Source organism: Misgurnus anguillicaudatus, chromosome 9, assembly GCF_027580225.2.
Source record: "Misgurnus anguillicaudatus chromosome 9, ASM2758022v2, whole genome shotgun sequence".
NCBI classification, from domain to species: Eukaryota; Metazoa; Chordata; class Actinopteri; order Cypriniformes; family Cobitidae; genus Misgurnus; species Misgurnus anguillicaudatus.
Window position 1 is genome coordinate 33,041,940 of NC_073345.2, and position 23,851 is coordinate 33,065,790.

General features: G+C 38.7%; 1 protein-coding gene across 1 annotated transcript in view; it reads right to left on the bottom strand.

Moving 5' to 3' along the window:
• LOC129445425 (urokinase plasminogen activator surface receptor-like) overlaps positions 1-15,157 on the bottom strand; it is a 52,575-nt gene extending 37,418 nt beyond the window's left edge. Inside the window, exon 1 of the mRNA XM_073871518.1 lies at positions 15,036-15,157. Coding sequence (XP_073727619.1) covers positions 15,036-15,084 — 49 coding nt within the window. The 5' untranslated portion in view covers positions 15,085-15,157. The remainder of the gene's footprint in view (positions 1-15,035) is intronic.
• Positions 15,158-23,851: the final 8,694 nt, after the last annotated feature.

Below are 23,851 nucleotides of genomic sequence, written 5' to 3' on the forward strand. Positions count from 1 at the left end.
ATTAGACACTGGTTGCTTGTGATCAACTACCCCTAGTGGTGAACCATCGGATTTTCGAAAAGTTTCGAAACAGTTATGACGTAATGAAGCCTCGTTTGCTAAAATCACGTGACTTGGGCCAGTTTGAAACAAGCTCCGAACCACTGATTCGAAACAAAATATTCGTTAATGTTTCGAAGCCTCATGAAGCAGTGCTTCGAAAACGACCATCACTATGACAAACTTTTCTGCTGAATTGACAACCTACACAGGGGCCACAAAACTAAAGGCATCTTTTATAACAAAAACTGCCTGGATCAGCAAGAGCAAAAACCCAAATGAACATCGGTAACTTTACTGCTTTACCACGAGATGAAACAGCTGCAGGACGCAAAGGGTCTGAAAGAGTCGTTGCACTGTTTATTTTGGTAAGGTAGGTACGCGATATGTTTGTATTGCGATGGATTCAGATATTCTACTTTGATGAAACATTGTGTTGCTTATGAAATTTGTGTTCATTTACGGATTAGCATAAAGATATAGTTACTACGTCTACACAACCGAACGTGTGCTTAACTAATTCTGATGTAAACCAGTTGTTTATGTTGGTTATTTTGGAAGTGTTATTTACTTTGTACTGCAAAGTTTTCTCACTGCTGAATGAGAGTGAGACATGAGATGTGACCGTCTGATCTGTGCGTGTTCATGTGTTTTGAAAGAGGCGTGACTTTGGATGGTGATTTGACTTGAGGGTGGGATCGGGATTTCATTGCTAGGTGGCTACCGTTAGCATTTTTCAAAATGTGTTACCCTACCTTTAATCAAAATGGTGCAAAATCGTTAACCTCTGAATCAGCCAATAGAAAGCTGGCAACGGTACATTCACAGCAGCATGTGACACCATACATTTCATGAATCATGAACACATTACAGTTATATTAGTATTTAAATATATGAATTTAAATTTGCTTTAAAAAAGAAATGTTTAATAATATTACAAATAAGTACCAACTTGATTACGTTTTTAACATGTTAATGAAATAGACAAACATAAATTAAGATGATGAATCACATCACTTTGATTTCACTGACAAGCTGTTTATAAGAAAATACTAAAGTTTGCAAACACTTAAAAAAATACTTTGATGATCAAGCCTCAACAAGATGATCAAGTTAAGTTGGTTTTCTCCACTTAAACACAATTGTAATTTTTGCCATCTTTGTCACTTTCACATTTGGCCTGCTCACTGCTAACATTGTTAACATCATGTTTTGGGTCAGGGTTTTATACTCTATTAATATCACTTAACATGTGTCACTGCAACCTTGTAGATTAGCAATTTTTGAGGTTGATAATGCTATTGTAGATTTTATTTACATTTTATGGTAATTTATTTACCTGTCATAAACTGTAAAAACAAAAGCAGCTATACTTTAAAAAACTTACTTCAATTAGTAACACCTATATTTAAACATTTTTAACTTTAATTATTTCACTTTAACTGAGAAAATTTAAGTTGAAAAAACATAAAAGTTTTAGGTAATATCAATAATTTGATCCAACTTTAACTTTTTACATTGTAATGTATATACCATTTAAGTATGCTTTCTTGATAATCCCATAAAAAATTCATGGTACTGTGCAAGCACTTGAATAAGTTTCACTAATATACATCTAATACTGTATTTTATATTGTGTAGTATAATAAACATTGTATAAAAAACCCTATACTCTTTATATATCATGTTATATTAATTCCTATCTACTGTCTATATACTACTAACATGTATTTATTGTACATTTTCTGCTCGGCAACAATAAAACAAATTTTTTTCCAAAAGTGTTATAGAAATACATTTTAATTAAAGTCATTCTAGCACATTCTTTGTTGTAAAGTGCATGCCTCTCTCCTGCCCTCTTGTTACTCTTAACTAGGTTAAGAGACCTCTCAGCTCTCTTAAATAATTTTGGAGCTGACTTAACACTTAGGGGGCTTTATAAATCAGACGTATTCTTAAGTCTAGGAATAAGAGTAAAATGACGTCATTCTTAGAATTTTGACACACTTAAGACTAAAATTTTACTCTGAGCGGCTTTATACATACGGGCCCAGGAGTCTCTAATAATCAGCAAATTCAAAAGTCTTCATACTCTACTGTACAAAGAATCTGCTGCCATCTACTGATAAAATATGTTATATACAGTTTGGCATTTTAAAGATAAGTTCACACAAAAATATAAATTCTGTGTTCAATAACCCTCATATCATTCCAAACCTTTATGACTTTCTTTCTTCTGAGGAACACAAAATAAAATAGATTTTGAGAAATATCTCAGTATTTTTGTGTCCATACAATGGAAGATAAAGGTACAAATTTAGTTTGGTTACCAGCTTGGACTACTATAACTATTGGTGAGAAAAATACAAACTACAGAGACTGAGCAAGCAGAAAACCACATCTTTATTGTTAATGCAATAGTAACACAAACACAATGCAAGACAACAAAAACAACAAACGTTTAATGTAAAATGATAATTTGTATGATAAGAAATACAATCTTCATATAACAAATATATATATATATGAATTTATGTGTATTTTATGCATAAAGACTAGCATTTACTAAGAAATATTTTATGAAACACAGTTAATGGTTTGGTAACATATGAATAATTACAGTAATTTAACTTATTTTAGAAATTTTATTTGCTTACAAACCCTTATTGAAAAAATCGAAGCAAGTGTAATAGTGGTGTGGTTACATTTTATTTAATGTTTTTTCTGTTTTCAGTAAAAATGTTTCCTACTGTACTAATATAACACCAAAAATACAATGGAAATGATGCTATATTAAATAAAACATTGCCTTTTATTCCAAAATATGCCACAGTTGCAGTGATAAGCTGAATGAAGCTCTTTTATTTTACTAATCCTGCAACAATATCTTAAATTAATGCTGTAAAGTGAAGTGTAATTTAATCTACTTTAATAAACAATGTAGAGAAAGACAGTCATTTTGTCAGTTTACACATTTTAATTTGTTGAAGCAACTCTTCACTTTGGTGACCTGAATACGTAAAATAAAAATAGTCACGGTAATTCTAACAGTATGTGGACAGAAAGCTGTTACTGTACCCAGTTAACATTACAGTATGGCTCTGAAAGTATTCAGATAAATAACCCTTAAGTTGTTTACGCAAGGACACAGCCAATATTTCATTGAAAAATAAGTGTAGGTAGTCATAAATTTAACACATTTTTGAGGAGTTTCTGAGGTGTTTGTCATCCTGAAAGAGACGCAGTTTCCTCTGCTGCTGATTAAAAACTGTTTGCTGTGCTTTTTTAACATGTGATCTCTACTTAATTTTTTATTTTTTTGCCTACATTTACTCAAATAATACAATCCAAAAATATTAAGTAATGTTAGGCATGGAACTTACTTCTTTTTGTAAAATTCAAATTGTCATGTCTAGTTTTTCATCTTTAAACGATTCTACTGCACAACTTCCAGACAATCAGAATCGGGTATTTAAACAGCCCGTGGTTTAAATATGAAATATATACCAATCAACATTAAAAGTGGATCAAACCTTAATAAAAGCTGTCTTTTAAACAATATCTGTTCTTGTGAGAACGTTGATGAACTTTTTTGATCCACTTCAAATGTTGATAAGTGTATTATAGAGAATCAACTTTTGTTTTGGATTTTGTGTTGGAAAATTTTTGCATGTACTGTACAATATAGTCCAGAGCTTTACAACAGTCTTTATCTCTGGACCCAGATTTACACTGAACATCACCAAAAGTAAATAAATATGTCTTCTAAATCAATCACTAGTTTTTTTTGGTTTTACTCTACTTTACTACACAAAACACATTGGTCTTGACTGTTTCAGTGGTCTTTTAGAAGAAGATTTATATCACAATCTTTGTGCTGTTCCTTAATAAATGGTTCTTGAATACTTTAAACAGAATTTTTAAAACATTGTTGAAAACGTTTTACAGAAAACATAATACATCATTTAATATCTTCGTCAATGCTAATTTAGACTACATTTACACGTGGGCAGCTATTTCCATAAACGGACATTTCAACCTCTCCGGTTTTAAAAATAAATTTGCAGTGGCGTGTTTACCATTTTGGGGGCCCTAAGCAAAGTCCAAGAACCGGGCCCCCCATGCCCCAGCATTGCCCAAGGTTTTTCATTTGAATTGCACAACAATAATATTCAGTATATAGAATTAAGTGAGCTATATATAAAGCGGATTTATTTTGTTTTACACTGCTTAAAATAACACTAAATTGTTACAGTTTGGTATGACAAAAATTCTTGGTTTAAAAAAATGTTTCACGCCCCTCTCAGATATATTTTTTGCTCGCAAATGTCTTACAGGATGTATTTCAAACAATGTAATTAATACTGCAACTTCAATGTCTGACATCTTACTAAAAAAACTAAATGAGGAAAAAGACGAAGCTTTAGATTATGATTCAGACTGATCTAACAAGCTGAACTAACAAACACCAGCAAACAACATTGTAAGTTGGTTATTGCTTGACTTTATGGATGGGAATCACATAACTCTCATGTTCATATTGTAAAACCAAACTTACTGTGAGATACAACAAGCATATACGTAGACTAGACAAACATTAAAGATGAGATTTGATGACAATAATGAGATACACAATATGATTGATCTATTTTCGACATGATTAAAACCCCTGCGTGGTGTCTTTATCATGTTTATACCTGTACGAGCGTGGAACAAAAAATGCGTGTCACCAATCACAGGTGTGAAGCCCAAAGTCTTTAAAGTAAACTTGACCATAGAGTCAATGTTGTGCAGCTACGAGAGCAGAGAGAGTCGAGGGAGCGCTCATTCCAGCACTTGTGTGGCTGCATTTGTGAGCGCTGAGCAGAGGTGCGTTTTCCCGTAGAGTTTCGCTCATGAAGTAGCCTATATGTGCCCTCACAAGGATGCGCGCATATATTATTCTGTGTACAGACTCGCACATATCGTGCTCGTGCATGCTTCATCCGTACCTTAGATTTGGGTCTGAATAAACGTAACATACTTTCGCACACCTTGTGGCCAGTAGGGGGCCCCTCAAGCCCGTGGAGCCCCATGCAATTGCGTGGTTTGCGTGGTGGGTAAACACGCCACTGTAAATTTGTACGCACATGTCAGTTTTCAGAAAAATACGTACCCGTTTATATATGCCGTCAAGAGCATGCCAAACCTCTAGGTGGTGGTGTAATGAGAAGCTCAAGCCCATGTTACTGTGAACTTCTGGTGTTTGTGAAATGGACACAGCGACAGAGAGTCGCAGGTTATGATGCAATCGTTACCCTATTTTTACAAAAACTGCTTCTACTGGGTCATAACGTAAGATACACTCACCGTCCACTTTATTAGGTACACCTGTCCAACTGCGCGTTAATGCAAATTTTTAATCAGCCAATCACAACTCAATGCATTTAGGCATGTAGACATGGTCAAGACGATTTGCTGCAGTTCAAACCGAGCGTCAGAATGGGGATGAAAGGTGATTTAAGTGACTTTAAAAGTGGCATGGTTGTTGGTGCCAGGCGGGCTGGTTTGAGTATTTCAGAAACTGCGGATCTACTGGGATTTTCACACACAAGGGTTTACAGAGAATGGTCCGAAAAAGAGAAAATATCCAGTGAGCGGCAGTTCTGTGGTCGCAAATGCCTTGTTGATGCCAAAGGTCAGAGAAGAATGGCCAGACTGGTTTCTTGAACATAACAATGAGTTCACTGTACTCAAATGGCCTCCAAAGTCACCAGATCTTAACCCAATGGAGCATCTTTGGGATGTGGCGGAATGGGAGCTTTGTGCCCTGGATGTGCAGCCGACAAATCTGCAGCAACTGTGTTTTGAGGAATGTTTCCAGTACCTTGTTGAATCTGTGCCACGAAGGATTAAGGCAGTTCTGAAGGCAAAAGGGGGTCCAACCGGATATTAGTTAGGTGTACCTAATAAAGTGGTCGGTGAGTGTAGATGGTAATGGAGCCCTTTTATACATTTTCGTGTTTCTTTAGAAATAATTAATGGACAAATGGAGTCTTTAAACGCCTCAGATGTAAAGTTATTCGCTGTCAAAATGACGCCAAAATGAATGGGAGTCAGTGGAATGCTAGAAGGAGGTGGTGGTCCGCTAATCAATGGCGGAGCCCAGGGAAGCTTTAATAAAATATGAAACCCTGCCCTCCTGAGTCTTCCAGTAGAAAACCCGGCTAAACACACTGTAAACAGGCCTTATGTGTAGCGGAAAAAACACCCAATCTGGCAACACCGCCACCAGTGTTTCATCGCTGCATGCGTCATCAAAACAAAATGCAGCATGAGGCTGAAAGCAGCATTTAGGCAACAAAGCAGTTATTTAAGATTGAATAACACACATAGTCTGCTAACGCATATTTTGGATCTTGAAATAGACTTTGACTAGGCTCACACTATATAATGTGCACGTGCGGTGTGCGATATGCAAGTTGTCCTACATGCTTCTCACCCTGATTGCGACCCCCTCGAAGCACCCGGCTAGCCTTTCAAGGTATGTGCAAGCAAATACAAAAATTTTAAGACAGTCAATGCTAATGTAAACCCTGGTTGGATAAGGATTTAAAGTTGGATATGAAGATGAAATCTGACGCATTTAGCTTCAGTGCTAAAACTGATAAAATAATTGCTGTCTGTGGTTCTTTATGGGCTTTAACGGCAATCATTTTTTTAAATAATATGGAAAAAAAACTATAAATTTGTTCATTGGAACTGTGAACTAGTTCAAAATTTTGAAGTATGAACTGAACTAGTTAATTTTGAAATTTGTGAACTGAGATTTGAACTAATTCATGTAGAAAGTGAACTTTCCCAACACTGCCTTAAGGGGGTTGCACACCGGATGCGCAGCTCAGCGCCGCGTCGCGTCTAGGACAACTCTGAGGTATCGTAAACCGGAAGTGCACATTTAATAGCGCGAGCTTCATCAGATAGTGTCTACTTCAAAATGCAAAATATACGTCAGAAGCCAATGTTAATTGTTAATGATTTGGGACAAATATGATGTTATTTAATGTTAAACTATGTGAGTGGCGCTGTGTGGCGCGACAGGGGTTTGAGCAACTTCCTGAGTCACAGCTGGGCGGCGCCGGTGTGCGTATACTCATAGAAAACAATGTGTTTGATTTTTTTAGAACGGCGCGGCGCTGCGCCGCCGGTGTGCGATCCCCTTTAGTCCCTAAAAGAGGGGCGGCATTCTAAAGGGGATCGCACACCAGCCGCGCAGCTCAGCGCCGCGCAGTGCTGCGTCGAATCGCGTCCAGGACAACTCGGAGGTACCGTAAACCGGAAGTGCAAATTAAATAGCCAAAGCTTCGTCAGATAGCGTTTACTTCAAAATGCAAAATATACGTTAGCAGCCAAAGTTAATCCTTAATGATTTGGGACAAAAATGATGTTATTTAATGTTAAACTATGTGAGTGGCACTGTATGGTGTGCAAGGTTATAATCGTTAACGAAAACTAACGAAAAAACGAAAACTAGATGGGAAAAAACATTGTCGTTAACTGAAATAAAAATAAAAACGAGTCATCACAAAAAAACGATAACTAACTAAAACTGTAATGTGTGTCTGGCAAAACTAACTAAAATAAAATAAAAATATAGATTAAATGTCCTTAGTTTTCGTCTTTGTCTTTTATAGAGCAAATAACGCTTCAAATTCCTTTCCATGCGTCTCTCATTCACGCAGTGTCACATACACACATTCGCGAATTAATGACTCGTTTAAGTTGATTCCTTACAAGGTGTTGCAAATAAATGAGTCTTTTGAATCGATTCTTTACAAAGCAAACGGGCCAAACGTTTTGAATTGGTTCGCGAATCAGTTTAAATGAATTGTTTAGATCGCTGCAACAACTGAATCGTTTGATGCGATTTTGCTTTTGTCTAGAAACACGCAGAACATAAAGAGTGTTGTATTATGTGAATATGAATTTACTAATCTTTTAACTAAAAGCTAAACTTCACACGTGTACCCGCCATTATATACGCGCGACCTGTTTGTCGTCAGAAACATTTAAACGCGCACAACCTCCAGAAGCACTGTGTACACGTGACTGAATGAAGAAAGTCCATTGATGATTGACGTCTGATTCTGTCTACTGTACTGTAAGTGCTTCTCACAACACACACACACACGTGACATGAGATTCACAACATAAGAAAACATGAGTTATTTTCTAAAATCAGTTTGTATTTCATGTAAGTGTAAACTGTCGATGACCATTTTAGGATATTCTCTGAGTGAACTTTAATATGCATAACTGAATGCAAAACACTGTCGGTTTACTTGTCTGATATTTCAGCTATAAGCTGTATACATCAACATTACGTTTTCAGACAAACAGGCAAAAATCCTCAGTTTGCTGTAGAGTCAAGAAGTGTCTAAACATTAAAAGATAAACAGACAAAAGTACAGAAATGTCACCTGTTTTAACATGCACACTATTCCAACTCAATAACACAACACGTTTGTATTTTAATACTATCTAATGTGGCCACGTTGAGACCATTAACTCAGAAGTGTTCAAGTGATGAACTGTGTCCTAATGCATTAATTGTTCACACGTGTAGTATCAGTTTGATCCATTTCTTTTGAGTTTTGCATTTGGGTACAACATACAAGTCAGCATTAAAGGCTGTTTTTCTTTGTTGTTAAAGCATGTATGTGTTGAAACATAATCAAAGGTTGATCAAATGTGACTTCTGTACTTCTGACACACTGATATTCATCTTACCAATTTCTGGTCTCCACAGCAAACTTTTGTCTTTACTGTCCTGATACTTATGGTGTACACTGGCCCCAGGGGGGCCGCGAGATGGTGCCAGGGGGGCCCCAGTTTTATGACATTTTATAAAATAAATTAATTTATCATGAATTCTGTGCAATTAAACCTAAAAAAATAAGACTACTAATCAACAGCACTACTTCGTATCATTTAATATGTTTTGTTTAATTAAAAGTTGAGTTTTAAAACAGTTTCTTGTCATAAATTTTCTTTGGGGGGCCGCAAAGAAATGCGCCGTACACAAGGGGGCCGCACGCAGAAAAAGTTTGAGAATCACTGGTTTACATATTTGTGCCCATATGTACATTTTATGTACTGGTTTTATTTTTGAATTAATCTTTTCTAAAAATGTATGATGTTTTTGTTGAGTTAATATTACACAATTCTTTTTCTGACCTTTTTGAATCTTGCCCCTGACAAATAACCCAAATTATGAAAAAGACTAAAACTAAAGGGTGATTTATAGTCGTGCGTAGGTCCTACGGCGTAGGCTATCCGTAGCCTGTGCGTAGCTCTGCGTAGCCTGACGCGCACCTCACAAATTTTCTAACAGCGCGTCGGCTCTACGCGGACCGTAAGCGCTGTGATTGGTCCACCAGAACCCCTCCCGTCAGGTAAAAAAACTGCGTCATAGGTATTTCCGTTTGAGACGGTGAAAACAAAGACGAGCTAAGTTGAGGAGTGATTTAACTCAAACTGAAACATAAGTCGCTGTTTATTTACTTCCATCATTGCTGGTCTTCTCAAATTATACACAACAAGTTGCTATTTCTTCTTCGTTTGTGGGTTTACTTGCTTAGCTTCTTCTTCTGTGACGACTTCTGCTGCTACTGTGGTTACACGCGTGATTACTGCCAACCAGCGGTTTCGCGTGTGTTTGCACGTCGACGCGGACGGCGACGCACAAGTATAAATGAAAACCGACGTGGAACCTACGCCGTCGCTGCTACGCCGTAGGACCTACGCACGACTATAAATCGCCCTTAACACTAAAACTAATAAAAACTAAACTAAAACTTAGCATTTTCAAAAAATAAAAACTAAACTAAACTTGCAAACCCACTTCAAAAACTAATTAAAACTAAACTGAATTTGAAAACAAAAAGTCAAAACGAAATAAAAATAAAAACTAATGAAAAATGCAAAACTATAATAACCTTGATGGTGTGACAGGGATTTGAGCGACTTCCTGAGTCACAGCTGGGCGGCGCGGACAGGCGCCACCTGGCGGCGCCGGTGTGCGTATACTCATAGAAAACAATGTTTTTGATTTTTTTAGAACGGCGCGGCCGGTGTGCGATCCCTAAAAGGGGGGGGGGTTCTAATAATAAAATCATTCACAGGTCCTGTGGTGTGAACATTCTAATAGTTCAGTTACAATAAAAAAGATACCCACTGTGCAAATGAGGGCTGTAATCATTGACCCCGGAGATTATTGAGGTACAAGTCTGCATTAAAGTTGTGTCACAGTAAATAAAAAATATATCTTTAAACAAAAATGTATGCAGGTGCCTGCATATGTATGCCTATCTTCTGCCACCTGCTGGTTCATACCAATAATTACAGTTAGTTAACTTCGTTCATTACAATATCACTGTCAAATGTTAAGGCTTATAAAGACTTATTGAAAAAAAAATTAACAAGTGTATAGTGGTGTCTGTGGTTACATTTTATTTCATGTTTTCTCTATTTGCAGTATTTTCTTTTTCTAAAAAAAAATAATGAAAATTAAGGTATATGAAATAAAACATTGTTTTTAAATCCAAAATATGTCACATACTGCTGTTGCAGTGATAAGATGCATAAAACTAATCCCACCACAATATCTCACATTTATGCTGTAGAGTGAAGTTTTGCTGAATTTAATGGATCAGGATGTAGAAGAAGAGCGGCCAGAAGAGAAAGAGAAGATTCTGTGTGATGCTTTTAGCACCGTTACACAGATTCCCCTGACAACATGAGAAGCTCGTGAAATCTTCATTCCCTTGTGTTGCAGCATCACAGATAGATTTAGAGGCACATCCTTTAAGAGTCACAGACTCACCAGTTTCTAATGTAAGGAAAACAAAAGTTGATCAAGTGAATCATCCAAAACTTGACCACACAAATAATCCGATAAAACACATATAGAATGCATACAGTATATATTCATGGTTATGGATTTCACAAAACATTTTAAATACATGACCCTATCCTATGTAAAATATATAATAAATATATTTCTGCGATAACTAGATACTGTAAATTAGAAAACCATGTTCTCTGATTCATGTTATCACATATTGATATGTCTTGAATAATAGTGCAATTAAAATGTAACCTAATCAACTATAATAATGCAAAGAAAGACAGAAAAATGACTTGATTCTCACATATAGCTTTAAAGCAGTAGTCTTCATCTCCTAAACAGTTTAATATGTTGAAGCAATTCAGTCCATCACAGTAGTAACATTGTTTTCCATTGGGGCTGTTAGAGCCGTAATCTGTAGAAAAAAAACTAATATTATTCTTTTATTTTATGGAAAACCTAAGCTTAATGCTAGCATATTTACTGTATATATCACCTAAAGGATTAAGAACACCATACTAATACTGTGTTTGACCCCAATGCTCAGGTAGGCCGTGGCATTTAAACGATGCCTAATTGTCCCTAAGGGGCCTAAAGTGTGCCAAGAAAACATCCCCCACACCATTACACCACCACCACCAGCCTGCACAGTGGTAACAAGGCATGATAGATCCACATTCTCATAATAATCCAAATTCTGACTCTACCATCTGAATGTCTCAACAGAAATCGAGTATCAGACCAGGCAACATTTTTTCAGTCTTCAACTGTCCAATTTTGGTGAGCTCGTGCAAATTGTAGCCTCTTTTTCGTATTTGTAGTGGAGATGAGTGGTACCCGGTGGGGTGTTCTGCTGTTGTAACCCATCCGCCTCAAGGTTGTGCGTGTTGTGGCTTCACAAATGCTTTGCTGCATACCTCGGTTGTAACAAGTGTATATTTCAGTCAAAGTTGCTCTTTTATAAGCTTGAATCAGTCGGCCCATTCTCCTCTGACCTCTAGCATCAACAAGGCCCACAGGACTGCCGCATACTGGATGTTTTTCCCTTTTCACACCATTCTTTGTAAACCCTAGAAATGGTTGTGCGTGAAAATCCCAGTAACTGAGCAGATTGTGAAATACTCAGACCGGCCCGTCTGGCACCAACAACCATGCAACGCTCAAAATTGCTTAAATCACCTTTCTTTCCCATTCTGGCATTCAGTTTGGAGTTCAGGAGATTGTCTTGACCAGGACCACACCCCTAAATGCATTGAAGCAACTGCAATGTGATTGGTTGATAAGATAATTGCATTAATGAGATATTGAACAGGTGTTCCTAATAATCCTTTAGGTGAGTGTACATATAGTGATGTGTATAAAAGACATACCTGGGGCGTCTTTGCTATTACATAGGTCTGTGTTACAGCACCGTGTAGATGTAACTGTCCTTGTATATCCGAGGTTAAGAGATCCACTTACACAATTCTCCTTCACTGTACAACCCTTAGACTGCATTTTAATTTCATTGCCACCTAAAAAAAGAATATGATTAATGTTTTACACCTGACCATTGTGATTTGTAAAGCAAACGTGTGTGTGTGTGTTGCCAGAGAGGGTACTAAAATTTTGAAGTACAGACATCTTACATCATAGTGAAACATTTCTGATAATCTACTCGTGAAGACAACATCATACGATCAAACAACAGTTTATAAGAAATAAAATACAACACAGATTTTTACTCTTGAGTCAGAATTTCAGACGTTTCATAGATAATATAGACACACAAATAGTCTGCTTTCAAGAAACTCCTTTCAACTGCATTAGTTTATGGTGAGTTTAGAAGGAAAACCCTTTAAAGGCGGTGTGCACAATGTTTAAAAGCCAATGTTGATATTTGAAATCACCTAAACAAACACGTCTCTACCCCAATAGAATCTGGACCTTCTTTTGATAGACCCGCCCCACACACGCAACCCCGGCAAGGATGTCAGTTAGTAGACACGCCCCTTACTGCTGATTGGCTACAAGTGTGTTTTGGTAGTCGGCCTGACTCCCTTTTCCAAAGCATTTTTCAAACATTTTGCACTCCGCCTTTAAGTGCATCTGACATGTTTTCTTGTAAATGAGCATTGCGTAGGTTTAGTAATTCCTTGTAATGACACTGAAAAGGTTAGTAGTCAGTTATTGAAATTCCTTATTTTCACAGATGCCAGTTTAGTAATTTCATTCGTTTATAACAAATTTGACTGTCTTTAGCTGCAAAACCCTCTAAGTGCGTGCAAAAAATCCCTTTTAAAAAGGTACTGAGTCCTTCTTTACTCTCTTTCTGTTGTTTTTAATGCTATTTGTGCATGAAACTAAACCTCTGGAACATTTATTTATTTATGAAAGAGTGAACAACTCTAATCAAGGAAGGACTTTATTTCACTATTTAAAATAGCACATATAGCTTGATTTTGTGAGCTTTTTTCAGGAGTGGACATCACAGTTAAACGTTTATGCACTGAAAAAAATAATTGAATTAAGTTTTCTGAAAATTATTTTTTCTTAAAAGATTTTTTGGGATGTACGTCACAGAAATATATAGGGGTGTGCATCAATTCATCGCGTTCCCATATATATAGCTAGGAAAATAAGTATTTGACACATTAGCATTTTTATCAGCAAGGTGATTTCTAAGTCGGCTATTGACACAAAGTTTCACCATATGTAGCCATCAAGCCAAATTTTGAATTTATACAAAGAAATCAGAACATTTAAGTATACAAGTTAAGTCATAATAAATAAAATGAAATGACACAGGGAATAAGTATTGAACACATAAAGAGAACAAGGTGCAAAATGGCATAAAAAGCCAGGAGATCACCTGAAATCTGTCAGTATTGAGAGAGAAACTCTGCCCTCTATCAGCACTAATTGATATCAGCTGCTTTACTCGTTACCCAGGAGGCACACAGGAAACATTACATGATGGGTAAAAGCAAATAACTCTCTCAAGATCTTCGTAATCTTATCGATTTTAGAAATCCCATTTTGATGGGAATGGTTATAGGTGCATTTCCAGAATATTGAATGTTCCTGTGAGCACGTCCATGCACGCTCACCATGCAAGTCTCCATTGCTGAACAAAACATGTTAAGGCTCGGTTAAAGTTTGCGTGAGAGCATTTGCAGAAGCCTGTGGATTATTGGACTATTATATAATATAAGATGTTTTGTTTGTGTGTGACTCATATCATTCCATGACGCATATAATTTCTTTTGGCACATATCTTTGTGCTTGTCAGCCCATCTAAATAAAGGGGCTCGCAGAGAGAGAATCAGAGAAAGACAGCCTGAGCATATCTTTATGAGACAGCTCTCTGGTGCTTCCCTTTCGAGAATTGTGAAACCCTTATTCGTGGTCTGAGTGTGTCTTATTTTATTACGGTATACAAGTAGAATAAACCTGACCGAACCTTCAAGATTTAAAGACCATTTGTGTGGAAGAATGGGCCAGAATCACTCCTGAGCAATGCAGACAACTGGTCTCTCCATACAAGAGGCGTCTAGAAGCTGTAATCACCCAAAGGCTTTTCTACAAAGTATTTAATAAATTGTGTTCAATGCTTATTCCCTGTGTCATTTCACTTTATTTATTATGACTCAACTTGTATACTTAAATGTTCTGATTCCTTTGTATGAATATTTGGCTTGATGGCTACATCTGGTGGAAATCCCCTTACTGATAAAAATGCTGATGTGTCAAATACTTATTTTCTCCGCTGTATATATACACATACATATATATACATACATATACATACATGCGGTGATGGGAGCTGTAAATAACATGAGTGAAGATGTGGTGTTTAAATGAAAGTTGAGTTAAGCTAACATTCATGTTAAATGGCCCTAATAATATTTCAGTAAATTTAATTGAACTCACCAGTTAATACTACAGTTGTTACACTTGAACATGTTTCAGTGCCTGGACACATCTTCACTTTGCTTTCACAAGAACCCATTATACCTGAACACTCATTACATTGGAGTGAATGTCCTGAAAAAAAAGAAACAGAATGAGGTATGTATTTTGTAACTAATAAAACAGTAAATACTAAATAGGATTTTGTGTTTTGTACCTCCAGTGAAAAGAGCGCAGAAGAGAACAATGAAGATTTTCAGTTCCATCTTTGGTCTGTCAGGAGGTGAATAAAATCACAAACCCTTTTAGTGACTTTTATATGAATGATCAAAAGAGGGGGCGAGGCTTTGTAAAAAAAGAAAACCTAAATAAAAGTCAGGGACGTGCACAGGAATTTTGAGGGGCAGTTGCTTTGACCTAAAAAAAAGGGCACCCCACCAAAAAAAAAAAACTCACGGACTTGAACAATCACCTTAACTACTACTAATAATAACAGAAGAACATGACTTGAGTCATGCAAATCCCTACATAAATTTTCCTATCAATATCTTAAGTCACTGATAGGTTTCTCCAAATTTAATAACTGAAAATGTGTTTGATGAAAAATGATGGGCATGTGCATCTCAGGCGGCTTGGAGGTGAGTAAATCATAGGTTTACAGTTTTTCTCAGTCGCTTTGGTACATTTCTCGAATCATACTCACAATTTGCAAAACAGTAAGTGCATTTCTCAAAACAATTTGTACAAATAGCAAAACACCATGGATAACCTGCAAAAGCCACTCTCTTACTCAAAATCCTTAGTTCATCTCTCAAAAGTAAATATCTGGGTCAATAAACATGTCAGTGCCATCAAAATGACAAGTCCACGTGTCATTGGGTACGGATAAGACAGTCAAATTGTTTAGTCATGTTGTCAATATTACTCTGATGGAAACTATATGGCAAAAGTTTTGACGACAAGTATTGTAAATTGTAAGTTACACCTTAGTATAAGTTATGTTTGAGTGTGATTGCAAGAGACTGGACAAAATTTACATTTACGCTTTTACTGTTTGTACTGTAATTCGTTGAAAGACCATGTCATTGCCATAAAGAAAGATAAAGACAACACTGCAAGCACTGCATAGCATAAAGAGAAAAAAAACAAAAGTATAAATGTGAACATGATAGATGTCTAAAAGATGTCTAACCATAGCCCAAGAATAGATGATGCACATACTTTTAGAACATGTAAAAGAAATGAAAGCAAACACCTTGAACACACTTTGCTTACATGTTGGAATATCATACATCTTCAAGTTATTTTGGCAAAAATGGCATGTAACCAAATTCAATTATTTAGGGTAGAAGTGGGTTACTCATTGCCGGACTATATTGGGTAGTTAGCAGTCATTTCAACGTCTCGGTTTTTGCTTGCTGGGGACGTTCCTGTTTGTTAGAGAAAGTCAAGATTCACCTGGGAGCAATTTACCAATTCACGACAGATTTAGAAAAAATGTCTAATGGAAATGTATAGAAATATGTTTGACCATACAGTACCCTGTATTTTGACAACATGTTCAACCATTTTGCATGTAAAGACTTATACTGTGAACTAATGCCTAAATGTTGTGGGGGGTGAGACTATTCAACAGAGACCCATTATAATACATTTTGATCAACATGACATAAGCAACTGAAAATGTAGGAAAAAGCAGAGAATTGTACATAATCATTTGCATGGATATACTAAAGCATTTGCAACTTGTTCAAAGAAATGAGAATCTGCTTTTCTGATGTGCACAAGTGACACAATGATGTGAGAATTGAACAAGTAGTTTTGAGAATTTCAATTCTGATCTGAGAATTGTACTAAAGCGACTGAGAAAAACTGTAATATCATTTTTGGCTGAATTATCCCTTTAACCAATTTGAATAAAATAATTAATGTGATGCATTACTACCATTATTCATTCTTCTTGCTAAAATGAAATGTGAGAAACTAACTATCAGCAGCTATGTTTGCCTAATGCCTACAAAAAAATAGTAGCCTAGTCTGCTTGTTTGCAAGCTAGGATACAGTAGCTGCTATCTATCTGATTATTTAGGCTAAACACAGCCTGGATTTATGAAGATTTTAACAAAGGTTGAAATTGTAGCCAACAACTTTATTTAAGTAAAAGTAACTAAAGAAATAATTACTAAAGTATAAGTAAAATATTTTAAAATGTATTTGAGTGAAAGTTAAAAAGTATGCTATGAAAATAATACTCAAGTAGCGAGTTACTAGTTACTCCTGAAAAAAATCTACATACATGCACACACGCACGCACGCACGCACACACACACACACACACACACACACACACACACACACACACACACACACACACACACACACACACACACACGCGCACACACACACACACACACACAGTATATACAGTGCGCTCCATAAGTATCAGATCAGTAAATACAAGATTTTTCTCTTGTGGAAACCAGAAGTTGGTAAGATGAATATCAGTATGTTAGACGTACAGAATGTCACATTTTATTAACCTTTCTTTATATTTCAACACATACATGCTTTACCAACAAAGAACAACAGCATTAAATGTGACTTATGTGTGTTGTACCCAAATGCACATAAGTGAATCAAACTGATCCTACACATTTTATGCTTTTCATGTGTGAACAATTAATGCATCAGGACACAGCTCATCACTTCAACACTTCTGAGTCAATGGTCTCAATATTCCCACATTATATAGGAGTAATGCATCCATTGTCTTGTACTTCTGACATACTGATCTTTATCTTACCAATTTCTGGTTTCCACAACAGAAACATCTTGTATTTACTGTTCTGATACTTATTGAGCGCACTGTATATACTGTGTGTGTGTGTGTGTGTGTGTGTGTGTGTGTGTGTGTGTGTGCGCGCGCACGCATGTATGTATGTATATATATATTTTTTCATGAGTAATTAGTAACTCGCTACTTGAGTATTATTTTCATTGCATATGTCACCAACCGGGGCGGGCCACTAATGCCCCTCCGGACGGTCCACCTCGAGGAGGTCCCCAAAAACACTCCAATGACCAAACACGAGAACAAGGAAATACAAGTAAAACAAACTTTATTTAAATTAGTTAAAATATAACTGGGATGGGGAAGGGGGGATTTAAAATAACTCTGCCATGTTCCTTTATTTCTGCAGGGGAGGATAGGGCCAAGGGAAGAAAGGACGGAGCTCATTCCTCATGGGGTGAGTATTGCAACTTCATGGGGTTTCTAATCATTATTTCTCCTTCTCCTGTTTAGTTGAACGTGTGGCGCCCTCCCCTGATTCCTGGAGGCAGAAAGGAAACACAATTACTGGATGTAGGGGTGCGAGACAACTACCTACTCCACTGTGGGATCACTCCGCGGCTCTCCAAGCCGTACGTCGTCTCGCTGCTGCGTGCACCCGTGCTTTCAGCAGGTAAGTATCACCGGCGCTCTTTCGGGTGTATAACTTTCTCTTTTGTTTGTCTTTCCCACAGGATACATGGACGTCGGGCCTCAACCCACCCTTGTTGGAGTACCAGCTCGTCTCGGATGCCGGCTACCGTCCTACACACACAAAGACAGGTTAGCAAGAGTTCCACTGAGTTACCGTGCCTTGCTCCGGAGCGACGATGGTCTCTGACAGCCAATACAGGAATACTCCTTTCTGTTTCAGATGGTTCCAGGGACGCTGCGGTTCAATAGGTGTGCTGCTCTGGAACAACAAGACAGCTTGGTTAAGTATAGCTTTAGCTCTGGTTCTAGTGTGGCTCTGCGGCTCAATAGGTGTGCTGCTCTGGAACAACAAGACAGCTTGGGTAAGTATAGCTTTAGCTCTGGTTCTAGTGTGGCTCTGCGGCTCAATAGGTGTGCTGCTTTGGAAAAACAAGACAGCTTGGTTAAGTATAGCTTTAGCTCTGGTTCTAGTGTGGCTCTGCGGCTCAATAGGTGTGCTGCTCTGGAACAACAAGACAGCTTGGGTAAGTATAGCTTTAGCTCTGGTTCTAGTGTGGCTCTGCGGCTCAATAGGTGTGCTGCTTTGGAAAAACAAGACAGCTTGGTTAAGTATAGCTTTAGCTCTGGTTCTAGTGTGGCTCTGCGGCTCAATAGGTGTGCTGCTCTGGAACAACAAGACAGCTTGGGTAAGTATAGCTTTAGCTCTGGTTCTAGGGTGGCTCTGCGGCTCAATAGGTGTGCTGCTTTGGAAAAACAAGACAGCTTGGTTAAGTATAGCTTTAGCTCTGGTTCTAGTGTGGCTCTGCGGCTCAATAGGTGTGCTGCTCTGGAACATCAAGACAGCTTGGGTAAGTATAGCTTTAGCTCTGGTTCTAGTGTGGCTCTGCGGCTCAATAGGTGTGCTGCTCTGGAACAACAAGACAGCTTGGGTAAGTATAGCTTTAGCTCTGGTTTTAGGGTGGCTCTGCGGTTCAACAGGCGCGCTGTTTTATCACACCCGGAGGTAGTACGAGTACATATCTCAACATGGGTAAGTGAATCTATATCTTACCCAACCTTGGCCCGCGACGAGGGAATACAGTCACTACCACCTTCCTCACGATTCGCTGCTGGTCAGGTCACAGCCTGTGCCGTCCGACAAGCTGGGGGAGATGTAGAGGGAACTACAAGACGACGTCCGTAACCGACCCATCAGCTCCTTTTCCTCTGTTTGGTGCTTTTATCTGAATGGTATGTGTGTTAAGTTACAGCCTAATATGTTGTAACAAACCTTAAATGTGATTTACAGACAGGGCTTCTTTTTTATTTACATGCTTTTGTTTAGATTTTGTTAGTGGATGGTGAGTTTTGGTGATGCCCACCAATATGTGAAATCTGTTCTGAATAAGGGTGCAAGCTGCACTCCAGTGTGCCACCCTGTATTGTGTAATGTATTGAGAGTTGAATTGTTCATGTAGTGGAAAAAAATAATACTAATACCAGGATCTGTCCATCAGAGATGATTTATTTACTTGCAAGGACTTATCGCATACAGAAAGAAAGACTATATGGGGAAAAAGTGAGGAAGTCTCAAATTCTTCTTACATTATATACTGTCATTGGGTTGTACCACCCCCTAGGCCAGTGGTTTTCAAACTGGGGGGGCCGCGAGATGGTGCATGGGGGGCCCCAGTTTTATGACATTTTATAAAATACATTAATTTATCATGAATTCTGTGTAATTAAACCTAAAAAGCACTATATATATTTTTTGTATAATTTTAGAGTTTTACAACAGTTTTTGTCACAAATTTTCTTTGGGGGGCCGCGAAGGAATGCATCGTTTGCAAGGGGGGCCGCACGCTGAAAAAGTTTGGGAACCACTGCCCTAGGCTATTCTATCAAACCAACTCCTTATTAGGTGTCGTTAGGCACTTTTGGGTGTTTAAAAATTATTTTACTTGTCTGCTGAGTCTAAGATGGTCAACATAAGTTTGCTGAGCCTAACTTCACACCTCTATAAACCCCATAACTGTCACACCACCCTTTTGAGTGGGGGGGTGAAAAGTTGATTTGCACTTCAAATGAATATAACTCTGGCATTTTTTGGGCTAGAAGCCTAATCTTGGTCTTGTTTTAAAGAAGACACTTTAAGGTGACATGTGACATATAGTAGGATTATCAATGTTTTAGGTGCACTCTTATCATAAATGAATCAATTACTCTCTTTGTACTCTTTGTCACGATTCGATAAACATTTACATCCAAAATATTGAAGTAAAGTCAGGTGTTCCTCAGGAGGAACGGTGACAGTAAAAGGGTTAAAAACAGTTACACTTTAGCTGGCCTTACCACAGACATCCTGTTCAAGTTCCTGTTTCAGCATATAAAAATGCAGCCCATTCTAACCAAAAAGCGTACCAATGACACGCAGTGTGATTATCGTGCAATAGATATACGCCAAATTCTGCTTTCGCGTGCATATGATACGCCACGCAAAAGCGGAATTTGGCGTATCTATTGCACGATATGCGTGTCATTTGTACGCATCTTGTGAGAATGGGTTGAAAAATGACATGCCAGACAAATAATGAAAATCATCAGTTATTGCTTAAAGCATAAAGAATACAACAACCTGATCTCACGAATTTCCGTGGCATAGTCACGGAATTTTGTGCTCATTTTTCCGTGGCATTCTCACGGATCTCCGCATTTTTCCTTGGCCCTGCTACGGACTGTCTTTTTCCGTGGCATTCTCACGGATTGGTTACTCAACTGTTTTGTCCTATTTTCTTACAATTTTCACTTCGGTTTAGGGTTAGATTTACATTTCACGAGTTCACACTTACAAATAAGTTGGTTAGATTAAATTAGTAAACGTATTTGGCGTGCTGTCCGGGGAGAGGGCTCTGAGCTCGGAAATGGGCCCGAACGCAGAGTACCCCCCCCCAGTTTAGGAATTAACCTGGTGAGTGAGAGGTGATGGGGTGGTGGAGGGATTCTGAAGACTGCAGAGGATCTTTGCAGAGTCAAACTGTGACTTATATATGGCTTGCCTTTGTCCTGATTGGGTAGATATGATGATTACTGATTGAGGACATCTGGTGGTACTAGAGTATCTGTTGATTACTGATTATAGACAGCTGGAAGTACTTAAGTGGTTTATTTGACGTGCTCCTCCCGAACTACGTTAATAAAACATCATTTCACGAGTTCACACTTACAAATAAGTTGGTTAGATTAAATTAGTAAACGTATTTGGCGTGCTGTCCGGGGAGAGGGCTCTGAGCTCGGAAATGGCCCCGAACGCAGAGTATCCCCCCAAAAAGCAAAATTAACTTATTCGGACAGCAGCCGGGAACTGTACCCCCCAAAAATAGAAATGATGAGGCTGATGTTGGCTGTGTTTGCTATGCATCCGATGGGAGTTCAATACTCGCTGCGATTGGAACCGTCTGACGGAAGTTCAATACTCACTGTGATTGTACAGGAAAGCCTCGGTTGAAAATTATGTGGACGGTTTATATTTGGAGGGCTTTTTGCGGCCTCCGAAGGGAGTTCAATACTCGCTGAAATCAGAGCCATCCGACGGGAGTTCAATACTCGCTGCGATCGGACGAGTAAGCCCTCACTGATGAAGGGGTGAATGAACTATATTGGGAGGGTCTTGCAGCATCCGACGGGAGTTCAATACTCACTGTGATCGGAACCCGTCTGACGGGAGTTCAATACTCGCTGCGATCGGACGAGTAAGCCCTCACTGATGATAAGGTAGGCAATTTATATCAGGAGGGCTTTGCGGCATCCGACGGGAGTTCAATACTCGCTGCGATCGGAACCCGTCCGACGGGAGTTCAATACTCTCTGCGATAGGACGGGTAAGCCCTCACTGATGATGGGGTGAATGAATTATATTGGGAGGGTCTTGCAGCATCCGACGGGAGTTCAATACTCACTGTGATCGGAACCCGTCCGATGGTAGTTCAATACTCGCTGCGATCGGACGAGTAAGCCCTCACTGATGATAAGGTAGGCAATTTATGTCAGGAGGGCTTTGCGGCATCCGACGGGAGTTCAATACTCGCTGCGATCAGAACCCGTCCGACGGGAGTTCAATACTCGCTGCGATCGGACGGGTGAGACCCCGTTAGTCGATGACATGGACGATTTGTATTAGAAAGACTTTGCGGCATCCGACGGGAGTTCAATACTCACTGTGATCGGAACCAATCCGACGGGAGTTCAATACTCACTGCTATCTGATGGGAAAGCCATCAATTTGCGATGAGGTGGACAATTTATTTGGGAGGGCTTTGCGGCATCCGACGGGAGTTCAATACTCGCTGCGATCGGAACCCGTCCGACGGGAGTTCAATACTCGCTGCGATCGGACGGGTAAGCCATCGCTGATGACGAGGTGGATGTTTGATTATTTTTGATTTGGTGGACTTTGCGGCGTCTGGCAGGACTTCAGAACTCAATGTGATCAGGTGGTTAAGCCCCTGCTGACTATAAGGTGTACATTTAGTACATTTGAAGGCCTAGATGTAGGCCGAAACATGTTGGTGGTATTTTAAGGTTCCATTATGAACTAGCACCTTTATTAAAGCGGTTTTATAATTAAGAAGAGTGCCTTGGTGTCCTTTGTTATTTTTGATTCATTTGGTTTATTTTTATTTGGAGGGCTTTGCGGCGTCCGACGGGAGTTCAATACTCACTGCGATCGGATGGGTAAGCCATCGCTGATGACGAGGTGGATGTTTGGTTATTTTCGATTTGGTGGACTTGCGGCGTCTGGCAGGACTTCAGTACTCAATGTGATCAGGCGGTTAAGCCCCTGCTGACTATAAGGTGTACATTTGGTACATTTGAAGGCCTGGATGTAGGCCGAAACATGTTGGTGGTATTTTTAAGTTCCATTATGAACTAGCATCTTTATTAAAGCGGTTTTATAATTAAGAAGAGTGCCTTGGTGTCCTTTTGTTATTTTTGATACACTTGGTTATTTTAGATTTGGAGGGCTTTGCGGCGTCCGACGGGAGTTCAATACTCACTGCGATCGGACGGGTAAGCCCTCGCTGATGACAAGATGGATGTTTGGATATTTTAGATTTGGAGGACTTTTATGGCATTTGACGGGACTTCAGTACTCACTGTGATCGGACAGGTAAGCCCCCGCTGTCGATGAGATGTACATTTGGTTATTTTAGATTTGGAGGGATTTGCGGCGTCCGACGGGAGTTCGATACATGCTGCGATTAGATGGTAAGTCCTTGCTGACAACGAGGTGAATGTTTGGTTATTTTAGATTGGGAGGGCTTTTGCACCGTCTGACGGGAGTTCAATACTCGCTGGGATTGGACGGGTAAGCCCCTGTTGATGTAGACTTGAATACGTTAAGTTATTACCAATTGGGAGGGCTCTATCAACATCCTAAGAGAGTTCAATACTCCCTGCGATCGTATGGCTAAGCCCCTCCGACAATCGAACGGGTTAGAGTTGGTTTGCTGATAAGAGTTTTGTGAGCTTTTTTGATGTGGAAGCGGTTAGAGCAAGCATCATTACCGCAG